General features: G+C 39.0%; 2 protein-coding genes across 4 annotated transcripts; both read left to right on the top strand.

Annotated features, from left to right (window-relative positions):
* Positions 1-3,153: 3,153 nt before the first annotated feature.
* Positions 3,154-7,291, top strand: LOC114819169 (elongation factor 2). Of its 2 annotated transcripts, none has more exons than XM_029102779.2 (5): positions 3,154-3,259; positions 3,869-3,915; positions 4,012-4,099; positions 4,290-6,730; positions 6,964-7,291. In XM_029102779.2, exons 2-4 carry the CDS (start codon positions 3,913-3,915, stop codon positions 6,728-6,730), a joined length of 2,532 nt encoding a protein of 843 aa, XP_028958612.1. In that variant the 5' UTR covers positions 3,154-3,259; positions 3,869-3,912; the 3' UTR covers positions 6,964-7,291. The 2 variants fall into 2 exon arrangements, with proteins under 2 accessions (XP_028958612.1, XP_028958613.1); XM_029102780.2 differs by having other exon boundaries at positions 3,155-3,259; positions 3,856-3,915.
* Positions 7,292-7,823: 532 nt separating this feature from the next.
* Positions 7,824-23,939, top strand: LOC103419852 (elongation factor 2-like). 2 transcript variants are annotated; one of them, XM_070821224.1, is made up of 5 exons: positions 7,824-7,933; positions 14,463-14,531; positions 14,633-14,720; positions 15,009-16,495; positions 22,646-23,939. In XM_070821224.1, exons 2-5 carry the CDS (start codon positions 14,529-14,531, stop codon positions 23,600-23,602), a joined length of 2,535 nt encoding a protein of 844 aa, XP_070677325.1. In that variant the 5' UTR covers positions 7,824-7,933; positions 14,463-14,528; the 3' UTR covers positions 23,603-23,939. The 2 variants fall into 2 exon arrangements, with proteins under 2 accessions (XP_070677325.1, XP_070677326.1); XM_070821225.1 differs by lacking the exon at positions 14,633-14,720.
* Positions 23,940-24,830: the final 891 nt, after the last annotated feature.

The raw sequence follows: 24,830 nt of genomic DNA, 5'->3' as shown, positions 1-24,830 counted from the left end.
CCTTTGTTTGTCATATTATCATTGGTATTTTCATCAATCGAACATGCATGTATTAATACGCTAACCGCCAGTAAGGTTTTTCTTTTTTTTTTTTTTGTGACAAAAAGTTTAGGGGATGTGAGGCTATGCCATCCTAGGATCAGGGCAGTACCACGAGTTGTTTTGAGGACTTACAGAGTAGATCTTAGCCTATATTTTTTTTTATTTTTACAAATCGTCTATCAAGAGGATTGCCGGCACCCGGCAGTAAGGTTTTGAACATTACCTTTAGTGTGTTTTTGGTCTAGTATTTAGGATATCCTTTGGTATTTCATCCCCTTGAAACAGGGGATTTTTACAAATAATGGCCGCTTGATAAGATGTAACTTGTAAGGACTTCTACTTTTCTTCTAACGGTCATATGCAAATCACCTTTTACTCTTCTAGAATGCCTTTTCTATGTTTCTATTTGGTTATAATTTCACAAGAAAATGCAATCATACTACTGCATGCGTTTATTTGAAAAGAAAAAAGGTCCATTCAATACCTTATGACAAGGGAAGTAATTATCATAGGTAGGTTTTTATGTAGACTTTAGATTAGCAATATACTATATTAGTAAAATATGATAATCATTTTGTCCTAATTCAAATGCTGGCGAATTCACAAGTAATCCTAATGTGGGTGGATTTGGTCAAGGAGATTCAGGAATAGTACACTTCGAGATCCATTACGTGTCCAAAGTCTTTTGCTCTTCCTTGTTGGCTACTGTTGTTTTATCGTTCTGTCTGCCCCCAATAATTAATTCTTGCTGACCACGCCTTATAGGAATCATCAAATCAATAGCAATAAGTCTTGTTTGAAGAGGCGAACATCTTGAAATAATACCAGGAGCAGGAGACTCAATTAATCGAAATTCAGAAGATGAAATTTCACGATGTAGTGAAAATTTAAATATAATTTATATGTTTGTTCGCAAATATTCTTATTTATTTTGTAGACCACACGTGTAAACTATCTTAAAATACAAGTAGGTTCCACTTTTATTAGAAAGACAATTTAGATATAATCTACAAAATGGTCTCCTACATTTTTCATTCCCACTTCCCACTTTAATTAAGGTGGAACAGAGTGTCAAACAAAGTTTCCTGTCGTTGAGTTTGATAAGAGTCATCTATTATTATCCTAAATATCATGCATCTAAAAGGAAATGAGGATATATATATATCTTTCTCTCTCGCCCAAGCAATAATCAGTTAGTAGATTAATAAAGTGTTTTATATTTTTTTTTTTTGGGCATCATTTGAGGATTTTTTTTTTATTTTTTATGATAAGGTACGATATTCATTAAACATCTTAGAATTCGTACAAACTGAGGATAATGTGCATAATGGGTCTCGATAAAAACATTATCAGGGCTTTCAACCCAATCTAAGGAAAAGAGCGTCCCACACAACTAAGATTACAATCTAATGATATCATCACATCAATCCGTGATTGTATTTGAATGTGAACCTTCCTTTTTAGAGCTTTGAATATCTTTTGAAAGTAGATGAATTCAATAATTCAATCACACAATTAGAGTTTCTTAATACTAATTTTGTGTAAATTTCAAGTTGTGTTGTCATATTGTGTCAACAGTTTGATGCAAAGAAATTAAGAAATAAACTGGCAATATTCTTCATTCAAGCGTTATTCACCCTGGTAAGCCTAATTGTGGCTCAAAGGATCCTAACCATCCCGCCGCCTTAAGATAAGGTATGTCTTAATGTCGTATCCAAGCAACACCAAAATAAACAACTTGATCCACACATAAATTTAGCATGTCATAATTTGGAGAGAAAGGCTTATCTTCGAACAGGTGCCTTGTGCTCCCGAGTCCACCCTTCTTGATATTTGACAATAATGTAGCACCAACGTATGCCAGATGAGTATGTTCTTTGGTCAAGTACGTATGCTAGATGAATGACCATATAGTAAGTTGCAGCCATGCTCATCATATAAGGATGACCAACTTGTGCATGATTAACAAATGTGGAAGCCATCAAATTTGCTCCAACAGCTTCCCTTTCATGATCAGATAGAATAGTCTTGAACCCATTTCGAAGAAAGGAGAAAGATAGGGAAATGCAAAGAAATTAAAAGATAAAATAGTAATATTTTTCGTTCATACCATGTACAGATGAATATTGGAGTTTAAATACATAGAATGATAGTTAGGGTTTAGTGGGCCTAATTCATGCTCTATTCTTATGAATGTAGGAGTTTAAATACATAAAAGAATAGTTAGGGTTTAGCGGGCCTAATGGTTTTGCATTAGTACTGTGCCTAATTCATGCTCTATTCAGATGAACATATAGTGGGTGTTAACGCTCAAATTTGGAAGGTTAACAAAGACTAGAGTGGTTGGCCCTTGGTGGGCTTGAGGTAGATTCAATAAGAACTTAACAACAAAGATTAAGTGGTTCACCCCTTAAAATTAAGTTACGTCCCCTCAATTCTTTAGTCGACATGTGGTAACGAAGAGACGTTCGTCTAGATTTACTTGCATGTTTTCTTAGGCCAAAGTGTGCCGAGCTCTTTGCTCCGCCTTGGGGTTTGAGGAAAATCATGTCCAAGCGCTTGGTTTGACAATCTTTACGTCCCTTCATAGGCTTCTGCTCTTACTGATGGCCAACATGTGGCCCGGGGTTGGTGTCCGAGTAGGCTTACTCTTGAGACTTCATGCTATAAAATTGTCAATATGCCTAGCGGCCAGAAAATACTTTATGAAGAGGTACTTGGCTTCCTTGTTGGCATGCAAATCAGACTGATGAGCGGTTCTTTGTGGTGCTCAATGTTTCCATTTCTAATTTCCTTGGACCTTGGCCTTCCTTTCATTATTTGGGCTTAGGCCTTCCTTTCATTATTTGGGCCTAGGCCTTCCTTCCCTTCTTTGGGCTCTGGTCTGAGCTTTTATTGGGTCTCTCTCAAGCCTGAACTATTTTAGGAATAGAAAAAGACCCTGCATTAACAGTGGCATAGGACAAAACTCGATTCTCAATCTGAAGAATTCATTGGACGTTGGTCTTCCATCATCCAAAACAAAACCACAGGCCCATTTACAAAACCTAAGCCCAGCCCAGTTCATTGCAAAACCCTAGACTTCACAACCGCATATACCCTTCAGTCACACTTTATGCTCTCTCAAACCCTCCCTTCCTTTTGTATATAAAGGAGAGGTCTAACATTCGAGCTCCATTTTTTTTCGCCTGCCGCCTCTCTCGCATCTTGTCACCTGGTTCGCTCTTTCTCTCTCTCTATCTGGAATATTTAGATCTGAAATTTCCCAGCGTTTACTTGCTTTGAAGAAATGACCATGCTCGTATACTTCAATTGATTGAGTTTCTGTTCATTTTTTCGATTTTTCTTGCTCAAGATCTGTAACTATATAGCGAAATTAGTATAGTATTCGATTGTTATGTCTTGGAATTGATTGGATTGAGTTTTTTTTATTTTTTCCTTCTTTGTTACTGTTTATAGCTTGTTTCGATGAAAAAAGTGCTTTTGAGCTTTGTTAGGACGAAAAAGTGCTTTTGGGGTTTTTTGGTTATATAACTCGTTTGATATTTAGATGAATATCGTATGGATTTACTTGCTCAATCACATAGCAGATTTAAACGGATAACTTTTATGTTTTCTTGCATAAACTTGTATGTATTGTATTTATCGAAATTCTTGCATAAAAAATCATTTTACAAGCATCAAGAATCTGAGAAATTACTTTCATAATATTCTTTGAATTTCAATTAGATGATGTGTAATTTTGTGAGTATCTGATTAATGGGATCTTGTTATTTGTTCTTGTTTATTTGTCTAATTACCTTGTTTTAACAGTTCTTGTTGGCAGGTATTAAAAATATTTTTGGAGGTGACATTTGAAGAAGAGACAAGATGGTACGATGCTCGTTTTGCTATTTTGGTTCAGTGGGTTGCTAAAATTCTTCATTGTTTGCATATTCTTAATTGAGAGACAATTTTTTGTATGTGCAGGTGAAGTTCACAGCTGAGGAGCTCCGTAGGATTATGGACTACAAACACAACATTCGTAATATGTCTGTTATTGCGCACGTCGACCATGGTTTGTATTATATTGCACGTATTTTACACACTTAATGTCAATTAGATTTAGAACTGATATTCTACGCAAATTAATTTTTTCTTGATGATGTCCATTGTAATTTGCAGGATGTTTGATTTTCTTGCTTCTTGTTATGTTGTATCTGTGGCTACGTGACAAAACAATAATGCTAAATTTTGTATCCTCGCAGGGAAGTCAACTCTTACCGACTCCCTTGTCGCTGCAGCTGGCATCATTGCACAGGAAGTTGCCGGTGATGTCCGTATGACGGATACCCGTGCAGATGAAGCTGAGCGTGGTATCACAATCAAATCTACCGGTATCTCTTTGTACTATGAGATGACTGATGAGTCTTTGTCGAGGTTCAAGGGAGAGAGAAACGGAAATGAGTACCTCATCAATCTCATTGATTCCCCCGGGCACGTTGACTTTTCATCTGAGGTCACAGCTGCTCTGCGTATTACTGATGGTGCACTTGTGGTGGTGGATTGTATTGAGGGTGTGTGTGTCCAGACTGAGACTGTGCTCCGTCAAGCCTTGGGAGAGAGGATCAGGCCTGTTTTGACCGTTAACAAGATGGACAGGTGCTTCCTTGAGCTCCAGGTCGATGGAGAAGAGGCTTACCAGACATTCCAAAGAGTTATTGAAAATGCCAATGTCATTATGGCTACATATGAAGATCCACTTCTTGGTGATGTCCAGGTGTACCCAGAGAAAGGAACCGTTGCCTTTTCAGCTGGTTTGCACGGTTGGGCTTTCACTCTGACCAACTTTGCTAAGATGTATGCTTCCAAGTTTGGAGTTGATGAGTCAAAGATGATGGAAAGGCTCTGGGGTGAGAACTTCTTTGACCCAGCTACCAAGAAATGGACCAGCAAGAACACTGGAACTGCTACTTGCAAGCGTGGTTTTGTTCAGTTCTGTTATGAGCCCATCAAGCAGATCATCAAAACCTGCATGAATGATCAGAAGGATAAGTTGTGGCCCATGTTGACAAAGCTTGGTGTCACCATGAAGAGTGATGAGAAGGACCTGATGGGGAAGGCGTTGATGAAGCGTGTTATGCAGACCTGGCTACCAGCTAGCACTGCTCTATTGGAAATGATGATCTTTCACCTTCCATCTCCCTCCACGGCTCAAAGGTACCGTGTTGAGAATTTGTACGAGGGTCCCCTTGATGATCAATATGCCAATGCCATCAGGAATTGTGACCCCGAAGGACCTCTTATGCTTTATGTGTCTAAGATGATTCCTGCTTCTGATAAGGGTAGATTCTTTGCCTTTGGCCGTGTCTTTGCTGGTAAAGTTCAGACAGGTTTGAAGGTTAGAATCATGGGTCCAAATTTTGTTCCTGGAGAAAAGAAGGATTTGTATGTCAAGAACGTACAGAGGACGGTTATTTGGATGGGAAAGAGACAAGAAACTGTTGAGGATGTTCCTTGTGGTAACACTGTTGCTTTGGTCGGTTTGGATCAGTTTATCACCAAGAATGCTACTTTAACAAATGAGAAGGAAGTAGATGCTCACCCTATTCGTGCTATGAAGTTCTCTGTTTCACCTGTCGTGCGTGTTGCTGTCCAGTGCAAGGTCGCATCTGACCTTCCCAAACTTGTTGAAGGTCTCAAACGTTTGGCCAAGTCTGATCCTATGGTTGTCTGCTCCATTGAGGAGTCTGGAGAGCACATTATTGCTGGTGCTGGTGAACTGCATCTTGAGATATGTTTGAAGGATCTGCAAGATGATTTTATGGGTGGTGCCGAGATTATAAAGTCTGACCCTGTTGTGTCCTTCCGTGAGACTGTCCTTGATAAGTCCTGCCGTACAGTGATGAGCAAGTCCCCAAACAAGCATAATCGTCTGTACATGGAAGCAAGGCCCCTTGAGGAAGGTCTTCCCGAGGCTATTGATGAAGGTCGCATTGGCCCAAGAGATGATCCCAAGATTCGTTCCAAGATCTTGGCTGAGGAGTTTGGTTGGGACAAGGATCTTGCTAAGAAAATCTGGTGTTTTGGTCCCGAGACGACTGGTCCTAACATGGTGGTCGACATGTGTAAGGGAGTTCAGTACCTTAATGAAATCAAGGATTCTGTTGTTGCTGGGTTCCAGTGGGCCTCAAAGGAAGGTGCATTGGCTGAAGAAAACATGAGAGGTATTTGCTTTGAAGTCTGTGATGTGGTTCTTCATGCTGATGCTATCCACAGAGGGGGTGGTCAGGTCATTCCAACCGCTCGAAGGGTCATCTATGCCTCTCAGCTTACAGCCAAGCCAAGGCTTCTCGAACCAGTTTATCTCGTTGAAATTCAAGCTCCAGAGGGGGCTCTTGGCGGTATCTACAGTGTTCTGAATCAGAAACGTGGGCACGTGTTTGAGGAGATGCAAAGGCCTGGAACTCCACTCTACAACATCAAGGCATACCTCCCTGTCGTTGAGTCCTTTGGATTCTCTGGTCAACTGAGGGCTGCAACTTCTGGGCAGGCTTTCCCGCAATGTGTGTTTGATCATTGGGAGATGATGTCGTCCGATCCATTGGAAGCGGGATCCCAGGCTGCAGCACTTGTTACCGACATCCGTAAGAGGAAGGGATTGAAGGAGCAGATGACCCCGCTATCCGAGTTCGAGGACAAGCTTTGAGTAATATTACGTCGTTGATGCACTGCGTTAATTTTTGGTTTCCATTTGAATCGTTTTTGTTTAATGCTGTTACACTGTTGTTGTAGTCAGCATCTGTGCTACTACTAGTTAAATGTTTTGTGCCTGCTCAGAACAGAGACCTACACATTCTGTTTTTACTTTGTCTTATGGACCAATTTCTGCCATTTTTGCTACGTGCCATTTTTTAACTAACCATACTTTTTGTTTACTAGTTTGCTTTGTCCCTGCTGCGTGATGTTGGGCGTAATCCGCGACCGGTTCGAACTGGGAAGAACAGCAACAGCTCCCTCTTGCATTCCTTCATGTCAACCATATTCGCAAGGCGTGCGTAAAAGAGAGAGAGATTCTTATTGTGTTTCTCACTATAACCGTCTCGCATACTATTTCGGTCTTATGTGAATCTTACATGATTTCGTAATTTTGTGGGTCGCACATCCAGTGAGAGAGTCGTTATAAAAATTAGAATAAGACAATGTATGTAATAATACCATTTGTATTTTCCGGGAAAACAACAAAATCTTTCCAAAGAGTTCTACGGAATGCTGCTCAAATACTGATGAGCAACGATGTTTATGGTTCCTCTTCCCTTAGTAAGAAGTCTTACGAAATTGTTTCATGATAAATTATTATGGAACTCATTATTTTAAGAGTCAAACATAAAATCTTACTTACAATTGAAGAAAAATATTCCTATACTGTGGTGCTAATAACTTTTTTCACTAATTTTTGTTTGATTAATTAATAAAACTTTGGCGAAAACCAAGTTTGGAGTTGGGGTGTATAAAGAGCGAACTTTGGGTGATTATGCAACTGTGGATTAGGTTGGTTGGCAAAGGTCGTGTCGCCGTCTCTTTGCACCCAAAAGGTTGGTTGGCAAAGGTCGTGTCGCCATCTCTTTGCACCCAAATTCGAATTTTTTTATTTATTAAAATAATTAAAGTTTTAATCTCTAGAATAATTATATATTGCTGTTAAAAAGGTCCGTGTGGATTTTGTTGGGCCTACAAAATACTATAAAGTAAAAAAAATGAAGCCCAACCCAAGAAACGAAAACCCTATCCTTATATAGCACTCACACCCTCCTACGGAACCTACACATTTCTCTCTCAGTCCCATACGCACCTCTAGTCTGCTGAGAGTCACTCCTCTCTCTCTATCTCTCTCCAGCTCTCGATTCTTCAGGTTCGTTCGTATGTCTTATACTATTCGAACCAATCGATTCCTTTGATTTAATCGCTCGGATTATTCTCTTGATTTCTTGATTATCGTCGCGTTAATCATGCATATTTTGTTGTGCTAAGATAGCACCAAACCCGTTGGAACCAACTCAAGCTAACCCACAGGAAATTTTATCAAATAAAAATGCAAGAACAAAATATAAAAGAACACCAAGATTTTAACGAGGTTCCTCAACAGTCAGTGTAACTGGAGTACGTCCTCGGAGCAGTAGGAGCTCACCCAATAATCCACTATCAACCAAATGGGAGTTTACAAAGTGTTGGCAATCTCACAACCCAAAACCCCAATACATCCAATAACTCTCACTCACCAAAGAAACAAATAGAGAGGGAAATATAGTGAATAATTTCCTCTCTATACAAAGCTCAAAGCTAATACACAAATACAACTTTGATTGAGTGAGTACCAACAAAGAAAGAAAATCACCTTTCTTTCTTCTCTTCAAAATGGGGCTTCAGCACCTTTGTTTTTGCTCTATTTTTCTGCTACGTTTTTTTTTTCTCTCTTATGGCTTCATTACTACTCTTCATCAAAAGTAGCAATTACTTCTACTTCAAAAACTCATCCGTGACTTCCCACATAGACCAAGAAAACTTTAGACAAATTCCCTTTTCTTTTCCCCAAAACAAGGAAGAGACATAATTATTTTGTCTTTTTTTCCTTTTTGATTTGTTTAATCAAAAGTTGGCCACTTGGCCACATACTCCAACAATCTTCACCTTGGCCAAGTTCCGAAAAAACGCCATGATAAGCCAACCAACACAATTAACACACAACATCACTCCCAAACACTAGCAAGAGAACAACTCATGCCGAGCCAAATGCTCCAAAACTCCTACTGCTCAACGCCTTCTTTATATAGGCAAAATGTGAGCCAAGTTCAAGCAATGAACAAACTTGGCTACACCAACAACCTTAGTCAACATATCATCGGGGTTGTCTTTAGTTGGAATCTTCTGGAGAATGATTTCCCCTTCACCAACAATTTCACGAACAAAGTGATAACGTACATCTATGTGCTTGGTCCTCGCATGATGAACCTGATACTTAGCCAAATAAATGGCACTCTGACTATCATAATGTACCTCCACCTGCTTCTGATCAACCCCTAAATCTCTAATCAGCCCATGTATCCAAATGGCCTCCTTTATAGCTTCAGCAACTGCCATATATTCAGCCTCTGTAGTAGACAAGGCAACATACGACTGCAAAATGGACCTCCAACAAACTGGCCCTTTAGCCATAGTAAACACATAGCCTGTAGTAGATTTCCTTCCATCCAGATCACCTGCATAATCTGAATCAACATAACCAACTGCAAAATGACCAATACCAGAGTCATCCCTCTCAAAGCATAAACCAACATCTCGAGTACCATGGAGATATCTCAATATCCACTTAGCTGCTTGCCAGTGCTCTTTACCTGGATTATGCATATATCGACTCACCATGCCAACTGCATGAGCAATATCCGGTCTAGAGCATACCATTGCATACATCAAACTACCAACCAAATTTGCATATGGTATATTTTTCATTTGCAGCTTATCTTTATCAGTTTTAGGACATTGTAGAGAACTCAATTTAAAATGAGGAGCCAAAGGGGTACTAACCGGTTTGGTTGAATCATGAACTCCAAACTTCCGAATCAACTTCTCAAGGTATTGTCTTTGATTCAAACTGACCAAACCCTTCTCTCTCTAGTGATCTCCATGCCAAGGATCTTCTTTGCTTCACCAAGATCCTTCATCTCAAACTCATTCTTCATTTGTTTCTTCAATTTTTCAATCTCTTCAACATTCTTTGAGGCAATCAACATATCATCAACATATATCAACAAATAAATGAAAGACCCATCTTGCAACTTCTTGAAGTACACACAATGATCATATTGACTTCTAGAATAATTTTGGCATCTCATAAATTTATCAAACCTCAAATACCATTGCCTTGGAGATTGCTTCAAGCCATAAAGCGATTTCTTCAATTTGCAAAACAAATTTTCCTTCCCTTTCACTATATACCCATCCGGTTGACACATATAGATCTCTTCATTCAAATCACCATGTAGGAAAGCCGTCTTCACATCAAGTTGCACAAGCTCAAGATCATATTGTGCAACAAGAGCTAACATAATGCGAATTGAGGAGTGTTTCACAACCGGAGAAAAGATTTCATTGTAGTCAATGCCCTCATTTTGTGCATACCCTTTAGCAACTAATCTTGCTTTGAATCTCACATTGCTTTTCTCATCAGCATCTTCCTTCTTGGCATACACCCATTTGCAACCAATAGCTTTCTTGCCCTTAGGCAATTTAGCTAACTCCCAAGTCTTGTTCTTCAAGAGAGAATTCATCTCATCACCCATGGCATTGCACCACCTATTCTTCTCCTCACTCTCAATAGCTTCCTCAAAATTGGATGGAATCTCTTCAGTGATAATAGGAAGAGCAAAAGCAACATAATCACTATACCGAGCTGGCTTGGTAATTTGTCTATTTCCTCTGTTCTTGGCAATAGACTCTTGAGGTGAAACTTGCTCTTCAACTTGAATAGAATCTTCAAGTTCAACTTCTTCAACATCCTCATGGTCTCCAACTTCTTCACTTGTAGTGGCTTCGACATCAGCGGAAATAAGATTTGAAGTACCAGAGGCAACTTTCTCAAGCTCCACCTGTTGGACATCTTTCACATTCTTCTCAGAGACTTTGTACATACTTTCTTCATCAAATGTCACATCTCTGCTGATTACAAGTTTTTTCATCTCTGGGCACCACAACCTGTAACCTTTGACACCACTACTAAAACCAAGAAAGATAGCCTTTTTGGCTCTAGGATCAAGTTTATTTTCAGTCACATGAAAATAAGCAGGTGAACCAAAAATACGGATATTGTCATAATCAGAAGAAGGTTTTCCAGTCCATACCTCCATTGGTGTCTTACCCTGAACAGCAGCTGAGGGTAACCGGTTGATGATGTGACATGCATAATTAACTGCCTCTGCCCAAAATGACTTGCTTAAACCCGACTGAGACAACAAACATCTAACCTTCTCAAGCAAGGTTCGATTCAATCTTTCTCCCAGTCTGCTTCTCAACATTTTTCTTCCAACCCAAGAAAATGCTTAACACCTCACTCTTGTGCTTCATAGTGTAGACCCAAGACCTTCTTGAATAATCATCAACAAAGGTCACGAACCAATGTCTACCACTCAAAGAGGGAGTCTTTGTAGGACCCCAAACATCCGAATGCACATAATCAAGAATGCCCTTCGTCTGATGTACAGCAGTACCAAACTTCACTCTAGTTTGCTTCCCCAAGACACAATGCTCGCAAAAATCAAGCTTACAAGTCGTGGCACCTTTTAGAAGACCTTTTTTCACAAGCCCTTGTAGAGCTTTCTCACCGGCATGGCCTAATCTCATATGCCACAATCTAGTAGTATCTGAATCAGATGTGCCCATATTTTCAGAGACTACAGATGCTTCACCTATCACAGTGCTTCCCTGCAATAAATACAAATGGCCACATCTATGAGCTTTCATCACAACAAGTGCACCATAAGTAACTTTCAATGTCTGTCCATCTGAATGAAACCTGAAGCCCTTGGATTCCAAAGTACCCAAAGAAATAAGATTTTTCTTCAAATTCGGTACATACCGAACACCTGTCAACTCTTTAACCATGCCATCATGCAACTTCAAACGAACTGTACCAATCCCTTTTGTTGTGCAAGGATTGTCATCTCCCATGAACACAACGCCACCATCAAACTCTTTCAAGCTTGAAAACCAATCTTTGTGAGGAGTCATATGATGAGTACAACCCGTATCCAACACCCACTTAGTAGCACAATCAAATTATGAGGAAGTGGTTAAAGCAAAATCAGAAAAATCTGTTTCAACCTCAGCAACATTAGCTTCAGAACTTTCTTTTCCTTTGGTCTTCAATTTGGGACAATCTTTCTTCCAATGGCCCTTATTACGACAAAAGGCACATTCATCCCTTTCCAAAGGTTTTCTACCTTTAGAGTTTCCTCTAGGTCGAGACTGTGATTTTTCCCTGCTAGAAGATGACCTCCTCTCCGATGATCTACCTCTAACAAATAAAGCTTCAGAGGTACTATCATGATTTTTATCTCTATGCCTCATTTCATAATTCATCAAGGCATTTGACACATCTTCAAATTTCACAGTTTCTTTACCATGCATAATAGTGGTAACAAAATGCTCATAAGAGTCCGGCAATGAATTCAACAATATTAAGGCCTTATCTTCATCCTTAATATCCTCATCTAAATTTAACAAGTCGGCAATCAACTTATTAAAAGCATCAAGGTGTCTAATCATTTTTGTACCTTCTTTGTATTGGAAGCGGTAGAGCTTTTTCTTCAAGTGTAGGCGGTTCTCTGCACTCTTTGTCATATACTTGTCTTCCAATTTTTGCCACAACACACTTGCTAATGTCTCCCGCATCACAAAATACTTCTGAGTTTTTGCAAGGCACAACCGAATTGAAGAGCAAGTCCACAAATTTAATTTCTCCCATTCCGGCTTCGACATAACTTCCGGCTTCTCTCCCAAAGCGGCAAGTAGATCTTGTTGAGCCAACACATCTTTGACCTCACATTGCCACATCCCGAAGTTGTTTGTGCCATCAAACTTTTCCACTTCGAACTTTGCATTTTGCACCGTAGTTCTTGCAAACCCAGAGTTGCTTCCAAAAGGATTCTCATCTTGCCCGTCTGACATCTTTGGCAACTAGACAGTACCCAAGAGCAACCAGTGCTCTGATACCAATTGTTGTGCTAGGATAGCACCAAACCCGTTGGAACCAACTCAAGCTAACCCACAGGAAATTTTATCAAATAAAAATGCAAGAACAAAATATAAAAGAACACCAAGATTTTAACGAGGTTCCTCAACAGTCAGTGTAACTGGAGTACGTCCTCGGAGCAGTAGGAGCTCACCCAATAATCCACTATCAACCAAATGGGAGTTTACAAAGTGTTGGCAATCTCACAACCCAAAACCCCAATACATCCAATAACTCTCACTCACCAAAGAAACAAATAGAGAGGGAAATATAGTGAATAATTTCCTCTCTATACAAAGCTCAAAGCTAATACACAAATACAACTTTGATTGAGTGAGTACCAACAAAGAAAGAAAATCACCTTTCTTTCTTCTCTTCAAAATGGGGCTTCAGCACCTTTGTTTTTGCTCTATTTTTCTGCTACGTTTTTTTTTTCTCTCTTATGGCTTCATTACTACTCTTCATCAAAAGTAGCAATTACTTCTACTTCAAAAACTCATCCGTGACTTCCCACATAGACCAAGAAAACTTTAGACAAATTCCCTTTTCTTTTCCCCAAAACAAGGAAGAGACATAATTATTTTGTCTTTTTTTCCTTTTTGATTTGTTTAATCAAAAGTTGGCCACTTGGCCACATACTCCAACATATTTGTCTGAAAAATCAGTGATCTGCATGGATTTTATTTTTCAAAAACTCATCCGTGACTTCCCACATAGACCAAGAAAACTTTAGACAAATTCCCTTTTCTTTTCCCCAAAACAAGGAAGAGACATAATTATTTTGTCTTTTTTTCCTTTTTGATTTGTTTAATCAAAAGTTGGGCCACATACTCCAACATATTTGTCTGAAAAATCAGTGATCTGCATGGATTTTATTTTTTTGAAATTATACTATTGTTCTGCATGCTTTTGATTCGATACTATTTCCATCAGATTTGCTAGTTTACTGTTTCGATCATCGCTCAGATATTCTTGTTAGTACTAGATCCTTGTTTTCTGTACGGATCACTCCCTCAGGCTCTGTTTGGTTCATCGGAAAATTTTTACGTGAAATTTTTTTGCTGTGGAAAAATTTTCTGACGTTTTCTTTAAACTGTTGAAATTTCTTACGTGATGTATGAGAATTTTACTATAATTTGTGAGTGGATGTTTTGTATTAGCTAGATCTTTGTTTTATAATTTGTTCACACTAATACAGTACATACTCTGTTTTCCCGGAAAATAGTTTCGTTGTGGAAAGATTACTTTTAATTTAAGAGTAAATTTTGTCTTCACGAAAGTATGAAATTTCCAATTGAGACTTTTTCTGTCTAATTTTTTGTTTCCTGTGCACGTCAAAGAATTAATTTAAAACATATTTTCCAGATCAATTATTTATTTTCTAAAATCTACTAGTTTATGTGTACTTGTTTTCTATTTTGTGAAGACAATTTACAGAATATCTTTTGTCTTGATTATTAACATTGCTTGATGCAGTAAAAATTATCTATGATTTTCACCTGAATTCAATACTCCTTTGGGAAATTTCTTGCTATCGTTTTTTCTAATCGTTTTGAAAACGTTTGAAATGAATTGGGTCTAATAGTTTGAATGCTTTAAATGTTTCTATTCATAGCTGAATTCTAAATTCATTCTTTCTGTTGTTTTAATTTTGCAGGTGGTTCCTTGTCGGTTAATCACCTCCTTATAGATACTAATTGCCGGTTATTAAAGACTAGTCAAGATGGTAAGTAACGTCTTTCAATCTGAACATGGTTACATGGTTGTTGTTGAGCTGATCCATTGACTATTTAATTCTTAATGGTGCGATATTCTTGATATGTGCAGGTGAAGTTTACTGCAGAGGAACTCCGTAGAATTATGGACTACAAGCACAACATTCGCAATATGTCTGTTATTGCTCATGTCGATCATGGTATATATCTTTTTTTTTTTTTTCACTTTACAATTCTTATCTTCGTAACAAGGTGTTTTTATTAACCTGGTGAAAAAAGATTTTTAATGTTGTAATATTTTAGTCAGGTGGATTTTTTTTTCTTTCTGTATATTGAACTTTTTGCTCTAATGGTTATAATTTAAAATGTTTCACCAGTTTGTCAAAAAAATATTTCAGCAGTCAATATGTATAATTGCGGTTTGTCATTTGTTACGATGTCCTGCGTGTTTGTTCATACATATAATCATATTGAATTTTAATATGCAGGGAAGTCGACCCTTACCGACTCGCTTGTTGCTGCTGCGGGTATCATTGCACAAGAAGTTGCTGGTGATGTCCGGATGACTGATACCCGTGCAGATGAGGCAGAGCGTGGTATCACAATTAAATCTACCGGTATCTCTCTCTACTATGAGATGAGTGATGAAGCTTTGAAGAGCTACAAGGGAGAGAGGGACGGAAATGAGTACCTCATCAATCTCATTGACTCTCCCGGGCATGTTGACTTTTCGTCTGAAGTCACAGCTGCTCTTCGTATTACTGATGGTGCACTTGTGGTGGTGGATTGTATTGAGGGTGTGTGCGTCCAGACTGAGACTGTGCTCCGTCAAGCCTTGGGAGAAAGGATCAGGCCTGTTTTGACTGTTAACAAGATGGACAGGTGTTTCCTTGAGCTCCAGGTCGATGGAGAAGAGGCTTACCAGACATTCCAAAGGGTTATTGAGAATGCCAATGTCATTATGGCTACATATGAAGATCCACTTCTTGGTGATGTCCAAGTCTACCCGGAGAAAGGAACTGTCGCCTTCTCAGCTGGTTTGCACGGTTGGGCTTTCACTCTGACCAACTTCGCCAAGATGTATGCTTCCAAGTTTGGAGTTGACGAGTCAAAGATGATGGAAAGGCTCTGGGGTGAGAACTTCTTTGACCCAGCTACCAAGAAATGGACGAGCAAGCACACTGGAACTGCTACCTGCAAACGCGGTTTCGTTCAGTTCTGTTATGAACCCATCAAGCAGATCATCAAGACCTGCATGAACGACCAGAAGGATAAGTTGTGGCCCATGTTGTCAAAGCTTAATGTCACCATGAAGAGTGATGAGAAGGAATTGATGGGGAAGGCGTTGATGAAGCGTGTCCTGCAGAACTGGCTTCCAGCAAGTAGTGCCCTGTTGGAAATGATGATCTTTCACCTTCCCTCACCTGCAACAGCTCAGAAGTATCGTGTTGAGAACTTGTACGAGGGTCCACTTGATGACAAATATGCCAACGCTATCCGGAACTGCGACCCTGAAGGACCTCTTATGCTCTATGTATCGAAGATGATTCCTGCATCTGACAAGGGCAGATTCTTTGCCTTTGGTCGTGTCTTCTCTGGCAGAGTGTCTACTGGTTTGAAGGTCAGAATCATGGGTCCAAATTTTGTTCCTGGAGAGAAGAAGGATTTGTATGTGAAGAATGTACAGAGGACCGTCATTTGGATGGGAAAGAAACAAGAAACAGTCGAGGATGTGCCTTGTGGCAACACTGTTGCCCTGGTTGGTCTGGATCAGTTTATCACCAAGAATGCTACCTTGACGAATGAGAAGGAAGTGGATGCTCACCCTATTCGTGCTATGAAGTTCTCTGTTTCGCCTGTTGTGCGCGTTGCTGTTCAGTGCAAAGTCGCGTCTGACCTGCCAAAACTTGTTGAAGGTCTCAAGCGTCTGTCCAAGTCCGATCCTATGGTTGTCTGTACCATTGAGGAGTCGGGGGTGTAAGATTAGATTAATACATAACTGATTCACTAAAACCAAATAACCACTAACCTGTAGAAACCATGTCGGCTAGAATGCGATCGAGATAGGCTTCTTCTGCAACTCGTCAATCTCAGAATGCAATTGCTCAATACTATGGGGCGTGAGGCTCTTTTATTGCGTGTCAATTGAGAGTGCAGGGACCCTATATTTATACCTTATGCAATGGTGTTCAACTAGGAGACTTCCCATAATGTTAGTCCTAATTGAACTCAACCTTATCATGCAATCCCAAGTATCCATATCAGATAATATAACAGTAGTATAGTTTATCAGGATTGTTTAGCTACATTCCTTATCGTACACACCTTTTGGTAGCTTACAAACAAAGTCATACTCGAACTCTATAACCTCAAACCTTAGATACATGTATTAACAAGTGTGCAGCTCTCATGAGACTTACATTCTCCCACTAGAGCCAACACTTGTTAATCATAGTAATACTGAAGAGAGATTATACTTAAGTGGCCATGAGTTTAGAGTTGAACATAAACCTGAAAATCCAGTTTCTGTCATTGCAGAGTATTCATAAAGAACTATAAGGAATTATATGCTCATCTCCAGAACAGCATCCCCATAATCACTTCATGAAACCATACCATACATGAAACTCCAACAAGACATGGAAATATGTAAATGTGACTGTACATATATATTTAAACACATTTGACATGTGGTCCTCCTTATGACTACCAACGTAGGCTTTCTTCATGCTTCATAAGAAACCTCAATGGTTGTTAATCTTTAAACAATAACTCAGATTGATATTCATGTATTAAAACATATCATTATAACTAATGCTGTATGCTTTAAGGGAACTTTGAACAACCAACAGCAACATCTTTATTAGTTATAAATATAACCTTATTCTCAATGCATAAATCTAAACATGCTAAATTAGAACTTAACAAATTGAACAAACACGACTCCCACTATTCCACAGCTTCAAAACCTGCTAGCACACCCATTTTAGCAACATGCCCTTTGAACACTGCAGCTGGCACCGGCTTATTCAAAGGATCTGCAATCATAGAACCAGTTGCCAAGTAATCAATCTTAACAAGTCCTGCCATTACCTTTTCTCGAGCAATGAGATATTTAATCTCCAAATTCCTTGTTGCAGTTGACCTTTTGTTGTTCTTAGAGAAAAAGATGGCTGCATTGTTATCACAGAATATCTGAATAGGCCTTTGAATTGAGTCTACCACTCTCAATCCTGTAATAAAATTTTTCATCCATATTGCCTGATTGACTGTTTCACAACATGACAAGTACTCAGCAACCATAGTTGAGGCTGCAACTATATCTTGTTTAGAACTTTTCCACGACACAGCTCCTCCTGCCATAGTGAAGACAAAACCCGAAGTTGATTTTAAATCATCAGGACATCCTGCAAAGTCAGCATCACTATAACCTTCCAAAACCAAACGTTCAGTTTTCTTGTAAATGAGCATGTGAGATTTAGTTCTTTGAAGGTATCTCATAACCCTTTTCCCTGCATTCCAATGTGCTTCTCCAGGGTTGGACTGAAATCTCCCTAGAACACTAATGGTAAATGCAAGGTTAGGCCTTGTACAGACCTGAACATACATCAAACTTCCCACTAATGAAGCATATGGTTTGTCCTTCATGTTCTCCCTTTCAATCTCGTTTCTTGGACTTTGTTCTTTGCTCAGTTTATCACCCTTCGAAATTGGCATTTCTGTGGTTCCACATGATGCCATATTGAATCTTTTTAACACTTTCTCTATGTACCCTTTCTGCGATAGTCCCAGAAGTCCTCTCTCTCTATCTCTTTTGATTTCAATTCCCAAGACATACGAAGCTTCACCCAAATCTTTCATTTCAAACTTGCACTGCAAGAAAGACTTAGTTTCATCTAATAGGCTAGAACAATTTGCTGCTAAAAGAATATCATCCACATAGAGCACTAATATGATATAAGTGCTCCCACTGACTTTCAAATATATACAAGCATCAGATGGATTTTCTGTAAACCCATGCTCCTTAACAACATGATGAAACTTCAAATACCACTGCCTAGATGCCTGTTTTAAACCGTAAATTGATTTATTCAGTTTACATACCATATTTTCCTTCCCTTCTTCTTTGAAGCCCTCAGGTTGTACCATATAAATATCCTCCTCTAATTCACCATTTAAGAAGGCTGTTTTTACATCCATTTGATGTAAAAACAAATCATAGTGTGCTACCATTGCCATGATGACTCTGAATGCATCTTTAGTAGACACTGGACTAAATGTTTCTTTGTAGTCAATGCCCTCTTTCTGTGTAAAACCCTTGGCAACAAGCCTTGCTTTGTGTCTTTCCACATTTCCATTTGAGTCTCTTTTGGTTTTAAAAACCCATTTACAACCTATGGGTTTTATTCCTTCTTTTAACTCTACCAAGCCCCAAACTTTGTTTTCCTCCATCGAGGACAACTCACTCCTCATTGCATCCATCCACTTATCTGCATGAATGTTTGAGGTTGCTTCTTTGTAACTCCCAGGATCATTAAACTCTGACATATTAAAGTCTAATTCTGCCATATATACAAAATCTGAACAGAAAGTGGATTTTCTTACCCTACCCGATTTCCTCACAAGCGGTGCAACCTCACCAATACCCATACCATCGTGTCGGTGTTCATTGCCATTCACCTCAACCATCTCCACGTGCTCTCCATAAACATTTGCATGCTGCTCTAGTCGGTGCTCCAGTCGGTGCTCTTGACGGTGCTCTTGTCGGTTCACATGGCTGCCATTTGCAGCTGCATTTTCCACGTGCCCTTCCTCATTCTCTTCATGTTGTTCATCATTTAATAATGCCTCAATTTCATTACCATTCACTAGTGCGTGGTTGCTGCCATGTTGAATTAAATAATCATCATTTCCCATGCTATGGTCCACGTGATTTGGAAGTTCAACCACTGACTTGGGTACAATTTGTTGTTGGTCATATTCAGCCCATATATCTCCTTGTTCTTCAAAAACAAATTCTTCTGTCCTCGAACAGTTTTCAGCATCCATCCCTAGTTCCATAAATATTGCTTTGCCAGTCTCAACAATTTTCATGTCATGATTGGGACAATAAAACCTAAAACCTTTAGACCTCTCAGCATATCCCACGAAATAACAAGAGAGTGTCTTAGGATCGAGCTTCTTGCCATTAGGGTTGTAAACCTTAGCTTCAGCCTTGCATCCCCAGATATGTAAATGATTAAGGCTAGGTCGCCTACCTGTCCACAATTCAAAAGGTGTATTCACAACTGCTTTGGATGGCACTCTGTTAATAATGTAGTTAGCAGTCTTGACTGCTTCTCCCCACAAAAAATTTGGCAAGTTCACCTTGCACATCATGCTTCTAACCATGTCCATAAGGGTTCTGTTTCTTCTCTCCGAGACTCCATTCTGCTCAGGTGTACCAGGAGTGGTATACTGTGCTACAATGCCATGATCTTGAAGATACAATGCAAATGGTCCTGGTTGCCTGCCAGTTTGACTTTGCTTACCGTAGTACTCACCTCCTCTATCAGACCTAACCACTTTGATCTTCCTTTCCAATTGGTTTTCAGTTTCAGTTTTAAAAATTTTAAAGACTTCAAGAGCTTTTGACTTCTCAGGGATTAAATATATACAACAGAAACGTGAAAAATCATCTATAAATGTTATAAAGTACTTGTTTCCATCGATTGTTTTTGTAGGAAAGGGGCCACAAATATCTGTATGAATGATCTCTAAAAGTTGTTTGCTTCTAGTTGATCCTTCTTTTCTTGAATTAGTCATTTTTCCCTTGATGCATTCTATACAAAGTTCGAAATCATTAAAATTCAAGGGTGGTAAAATTTCACTTTTGATCAAGAGTTCCATTCTCGGTTTTGAAACATGTCCGAGTCTTTTATGCCAAAGATGGGATGACTGTTGTGGTTTTTCATGGTTCTTTTCAACATTAAAAATCACGTTTTCAACTCTTAATTTGAACTGAAACATCCCGTCACATATAGAACCAGTGCCAATGTGAGAAGAATTGTAAAAGATGTTGAAGCCAATTTTATTTAATGTAAAATAATAACCTAGCAAAACAAGTTTTGAAACCGACACTAATTTCCTCCTCATGGAAGGTACATAAGCAACATTTTCCAAATCCAAATGAAAACCAAATTCTAACTTAAGTCTAACAGTTCCTAAAGCTTTGACTTCAACCCTTCTTCCATTGCCCACCAAGACCTTCACTTCATCTTTATTTGGTGTTCTCCTTATTGTGAAGTCCTGCAATGAATTCGTAACATGAATAGAAGAGCCAGAGTCAAGCCACCATGCATTACTAGGTATGTCAACTGAATTAGACTCAAAACAAACGAAAACATTTTTACCTTTTTTCACTTCTTGCTTGGCAAGCCAAGCTTTGTATTTTGGACAATTTTTCTTCATGTGGCCTGCCTTTTTGCAGAAAAAACATTTGAAAATACTTGGTTTGTTAGGTTTAAAAACTTTCTTAGAGGAGAAAGTACTTCTGGTAGCATCTTTTCTGACAGTATCATGGTTACCATGCTTGGGGTTTTGGTTGTAGCTTTGGACATAATTCACTGATTCAGCCCTTTCTTTCTTAATTCTGACTTCCTCACCCACACATATGGAAATCAATTCATTGATGTCCCACTTAGCTTGCAGTGCATTATATGAGACTTTTAACTGAGTGTAACTTTCAGGTAGAGAATTCATAACTACATGAACCAAAAAAGTCTCAGAAATTGGTACCTCAAGCATCTTCAATTTTCCAGCAATGTCCACCACTTTGAGAATATATTCCCGAACACTTTCAACTCCATCATATCTAATAGTGGTGAGAGAATTCATCAGGTTACCTGTCTCGGTCTTCTCGGACTCCTTGTATTTTTCTTCAATGGATTTCATAAGATCCTTGGCTTTGGATGTTTCTGGGAAACCCCCGCGCACAACATCAGTCATGGTCCTTCTGATAATCATGAGAGAGATTCTGTTTGCTTTCTGCCATTTCTCATGCTTAGACCTTTGACTTGCTGTGCATCCTTCATCGGGCAGCAGTGGTTCATCACTCCTTAGTGCCAAATCCATATCCATCACCCCAAGAACAATCTCAAGGTCTTGCTTCCACTTCTTATAATTCATTCCAGTCAGTGGCTCAATGGTATTGAGATTCATGGAGCTTGGATTGACACCTTTAAAACCGCAATATGCAAAGAAATTAAACTTTAGTCCCATATCCATATGTCACAGTTTCAACATCTTTGAATGTTAAAATTTATGAACAATTTTCTTTATCACAATGCCAACATATCCCATGAACGAACCTGACTTTGATCATGACTATAAACCTTTGTGGTTTTGTGGTCATGTCGGTGGTCATTCATGGTTTTAATGAAGCATTCTGCCACTTAGAATTTGATATATAAACAACGGTTCATCTTTAGATGATCAGTGTTTACATATCAAACTCTAGTGCAACTACTGATGTCCAAGTTTTTGAAGATATGCATTTGAACACAAACAGCTTTAGCTGATATATGCTCAGTACATGAATTCCCTGATAACTTGTCATCAGTCCATATTCTGTAGAAACAAAATTGTTCTTGATGCTTTCATCTTAGGGTTAATTGGTATGTGAAAGCTCTGATACCAAATGTAAGATTAGATTAATACATAACTGATTCACTAAAACCAAATAACCACTAACCTGTAGAAACCATGTCGGCTAGAATGCGATCGAGATAGGCTTCTTCTGCAACTCGTCAATCTCAGAATGCAATTGCTCAATACTATGGGGCGTGAGGCTCTTTTATTGCGTGTCAATTGAGAGTGCAGGGACCCTATATTTATACCTTATGCAATGGTGTTCAACTAGGAGACTTCCCATAATGTTAGTCCTAATTGAACTCAACCTTATCATGCAATCCCAAGTATCCATATCAGATAATATAACAGTAGTATAGTTTATCAGGATTGTTTAGCTACATTCCTTATCGTACACACCTTTTGGTAGCTTACAAACAAAGTCATACTCGAACTCTATAACCTCAAACCTTAGATACATGTATTAACAAGTGTGCAGCTCTCATGAGACTTACAGGGGGAGCACATTATTGCTGGTGCAGGTGAACTTCACCTCGAAATCTGTTTGAAGGATCTGCAAGAAGACTTCATGGGCGGAGCTGAGATTATAAAGTCTGATCCTGTCGTCTCTTTCCGTGAGACCGTCCTTGAGAAGTCCAGCCGTACAGTTATGAGCAAGTCTCCAAACAAGCACAACCGTCTCTACATGGAAGCACGCCCCTTGGAGGAAGGTCTTCCCGAGGCCATTGATGAGGGCCGTATTGGGCCAAGAGATGATCCCAAGATTCGTTCCAAGATCTTGGCGGAGGAGTTTGGTTGGGACAAGGATCTTGCAAAGAAAATCTGGTGTTTTGGTCCCGAGACGACTGGTCCTAACATGGTGGTCGACATGTGTAAGGGAGTTCAGTACCTTAATGAAATCAAGGATTCCGTTGTTGCGGGGTTCCAGTGGGCCTCAAAGGAAGGTGCATTGGCAGAAGAAAACATGAGAGGTATTTGCTTTGAAGTCTGCGATGTGGTTCTCCATGCCGATGCCATCCACAGGGGTGGTGGCCAGGTCATTCCAACCGCTCGAAGGGTCATCTACGCGTCCCAGCTCACAGCCAAGCCAAGGCTCCTTGAACCAGTCTATCTTGTCGAAATCCAAACTCCGGAGCAAGCTCTTGGCGGCATCTACAGCGTTCTTAATCAGAAGCGAGGGCACGTCTTTGAGGAAATTCAGAGGCCCGGCACTCCACTCTACAACATCAAGGCTTACCTGCCCGTCATTGAATCTTTTGGATTCTCTAGTCAGTTAAGGGCTTCTACTTCCGGTCAGGCTTTCCCACAATGCGTGTTTGATCACTGGGAGATGATGTCGTCTGATCCCCTGGAACCAGGAACGCAGGCTTCAACGCTCGTTGCCGACATCCGCAAGAGGAAGGGGTTGAAGGAGCAGATGACCCCGCTCTCCGAGTACGAGGATAAGCTCTAAACAACTTCCTATAGTTTCGATTTGCTCGATGAGGATGGATGATATATACATATACATATAGCATAATATATATACATATATATATATTTATATAGCATAATCTGATTAGATTGCGACAGAATTATTTTGAGCTTTAGCTATCGGTGTGTGGTGTTGTTGTTTTTAGGAACTAGTTATATGGTGTCATTGTGGCATCGCGGAGTTAGATGTTACTTTTGATGTATAAATAAATAAATAAAATAGTAAAATAATAATAATAATAATAATGTTGAACAATTTATTAGTCTTGTATTAATTGCTACTCATGGATTTAGAAATACATCCTAGTTTTTATTTATTTATTGTTCATCTGTTTGTGTTTTCTTTGGAATGGATGGACCAGATTCTTCTTGTATCCCATCCCCCTTCAACCCTGTGAGCCAAGTGCGGCGATATCAGGGTCGTGGACCATACCAAATTGTCCTCGAACTAATATTTCGATCCATAAATTCGTAACTCTATGGATTTTTCAAAACTCCATGGACATGTAGAAGAGAAATGCTATCCATACTCGGACCAAGACATAACTTTACCTGTTCAAATAACAATTAAGGTCCACTCGAACAAGACTTAACTTTTACCTGTTCAAATAACAATTAAAGTGAAGCACGGAGGGCAATTTGGTTATGCTATTCATGTACCTTTGCTATTTTTCCTAGCTTCTAACTGAAGAGTAGATGGCCATGTCTATCTTAGGGATGGCAATTCTAATTGTTAAAACAAATAATCGTGGATAACAACCTGAATGGATTGGATTTGAGTATGAAAATTCGGGTATATTTTAGATATGGAGAAAAACCGTTAATAATATTCAGTTATGGTTTTGGATATGGTTATAGGGATCCTCAATCCGTATCCGTCCCCGAATCAGAACTGAATTATATATAATATAATAATATTTATATATATTTATTATTCACCGAATCTACCTTGAGAATACAAAAGTTGCACTATGTGAGTCACATTTTGTGGGCAAGTTAAAAAGTTTTGATATGAATCAAAATCAATGAGAATCCAGACCAATAGTACTTATAGGAGGTATCAAAGATCAATCAACATTATCAATGTTTAGCTTTAATTTTTATGCTCCACAAGATTCATTCATTAAATCATTTTATACATTAAATATTTAATGATGAAATTAATATTTACTAATTTGTCATACATCAATTGAATAAATATATTTTTT

Source organism: Malus domestica, chromosome 05 (assembly GCF_042453785.1).
Source record: "Malus domestica chromosome 05, GDT2T_hap1".
Taxonomy (NCBI): Eukaryota; Viridiplantae; Streptophyta; class Magnoliopsida; order Rosales; family Rosaceae; genus Malus; species Malus domestica.
This window is presented reverse-complemented; position numbering and strand designations above follow the sequence as displayed.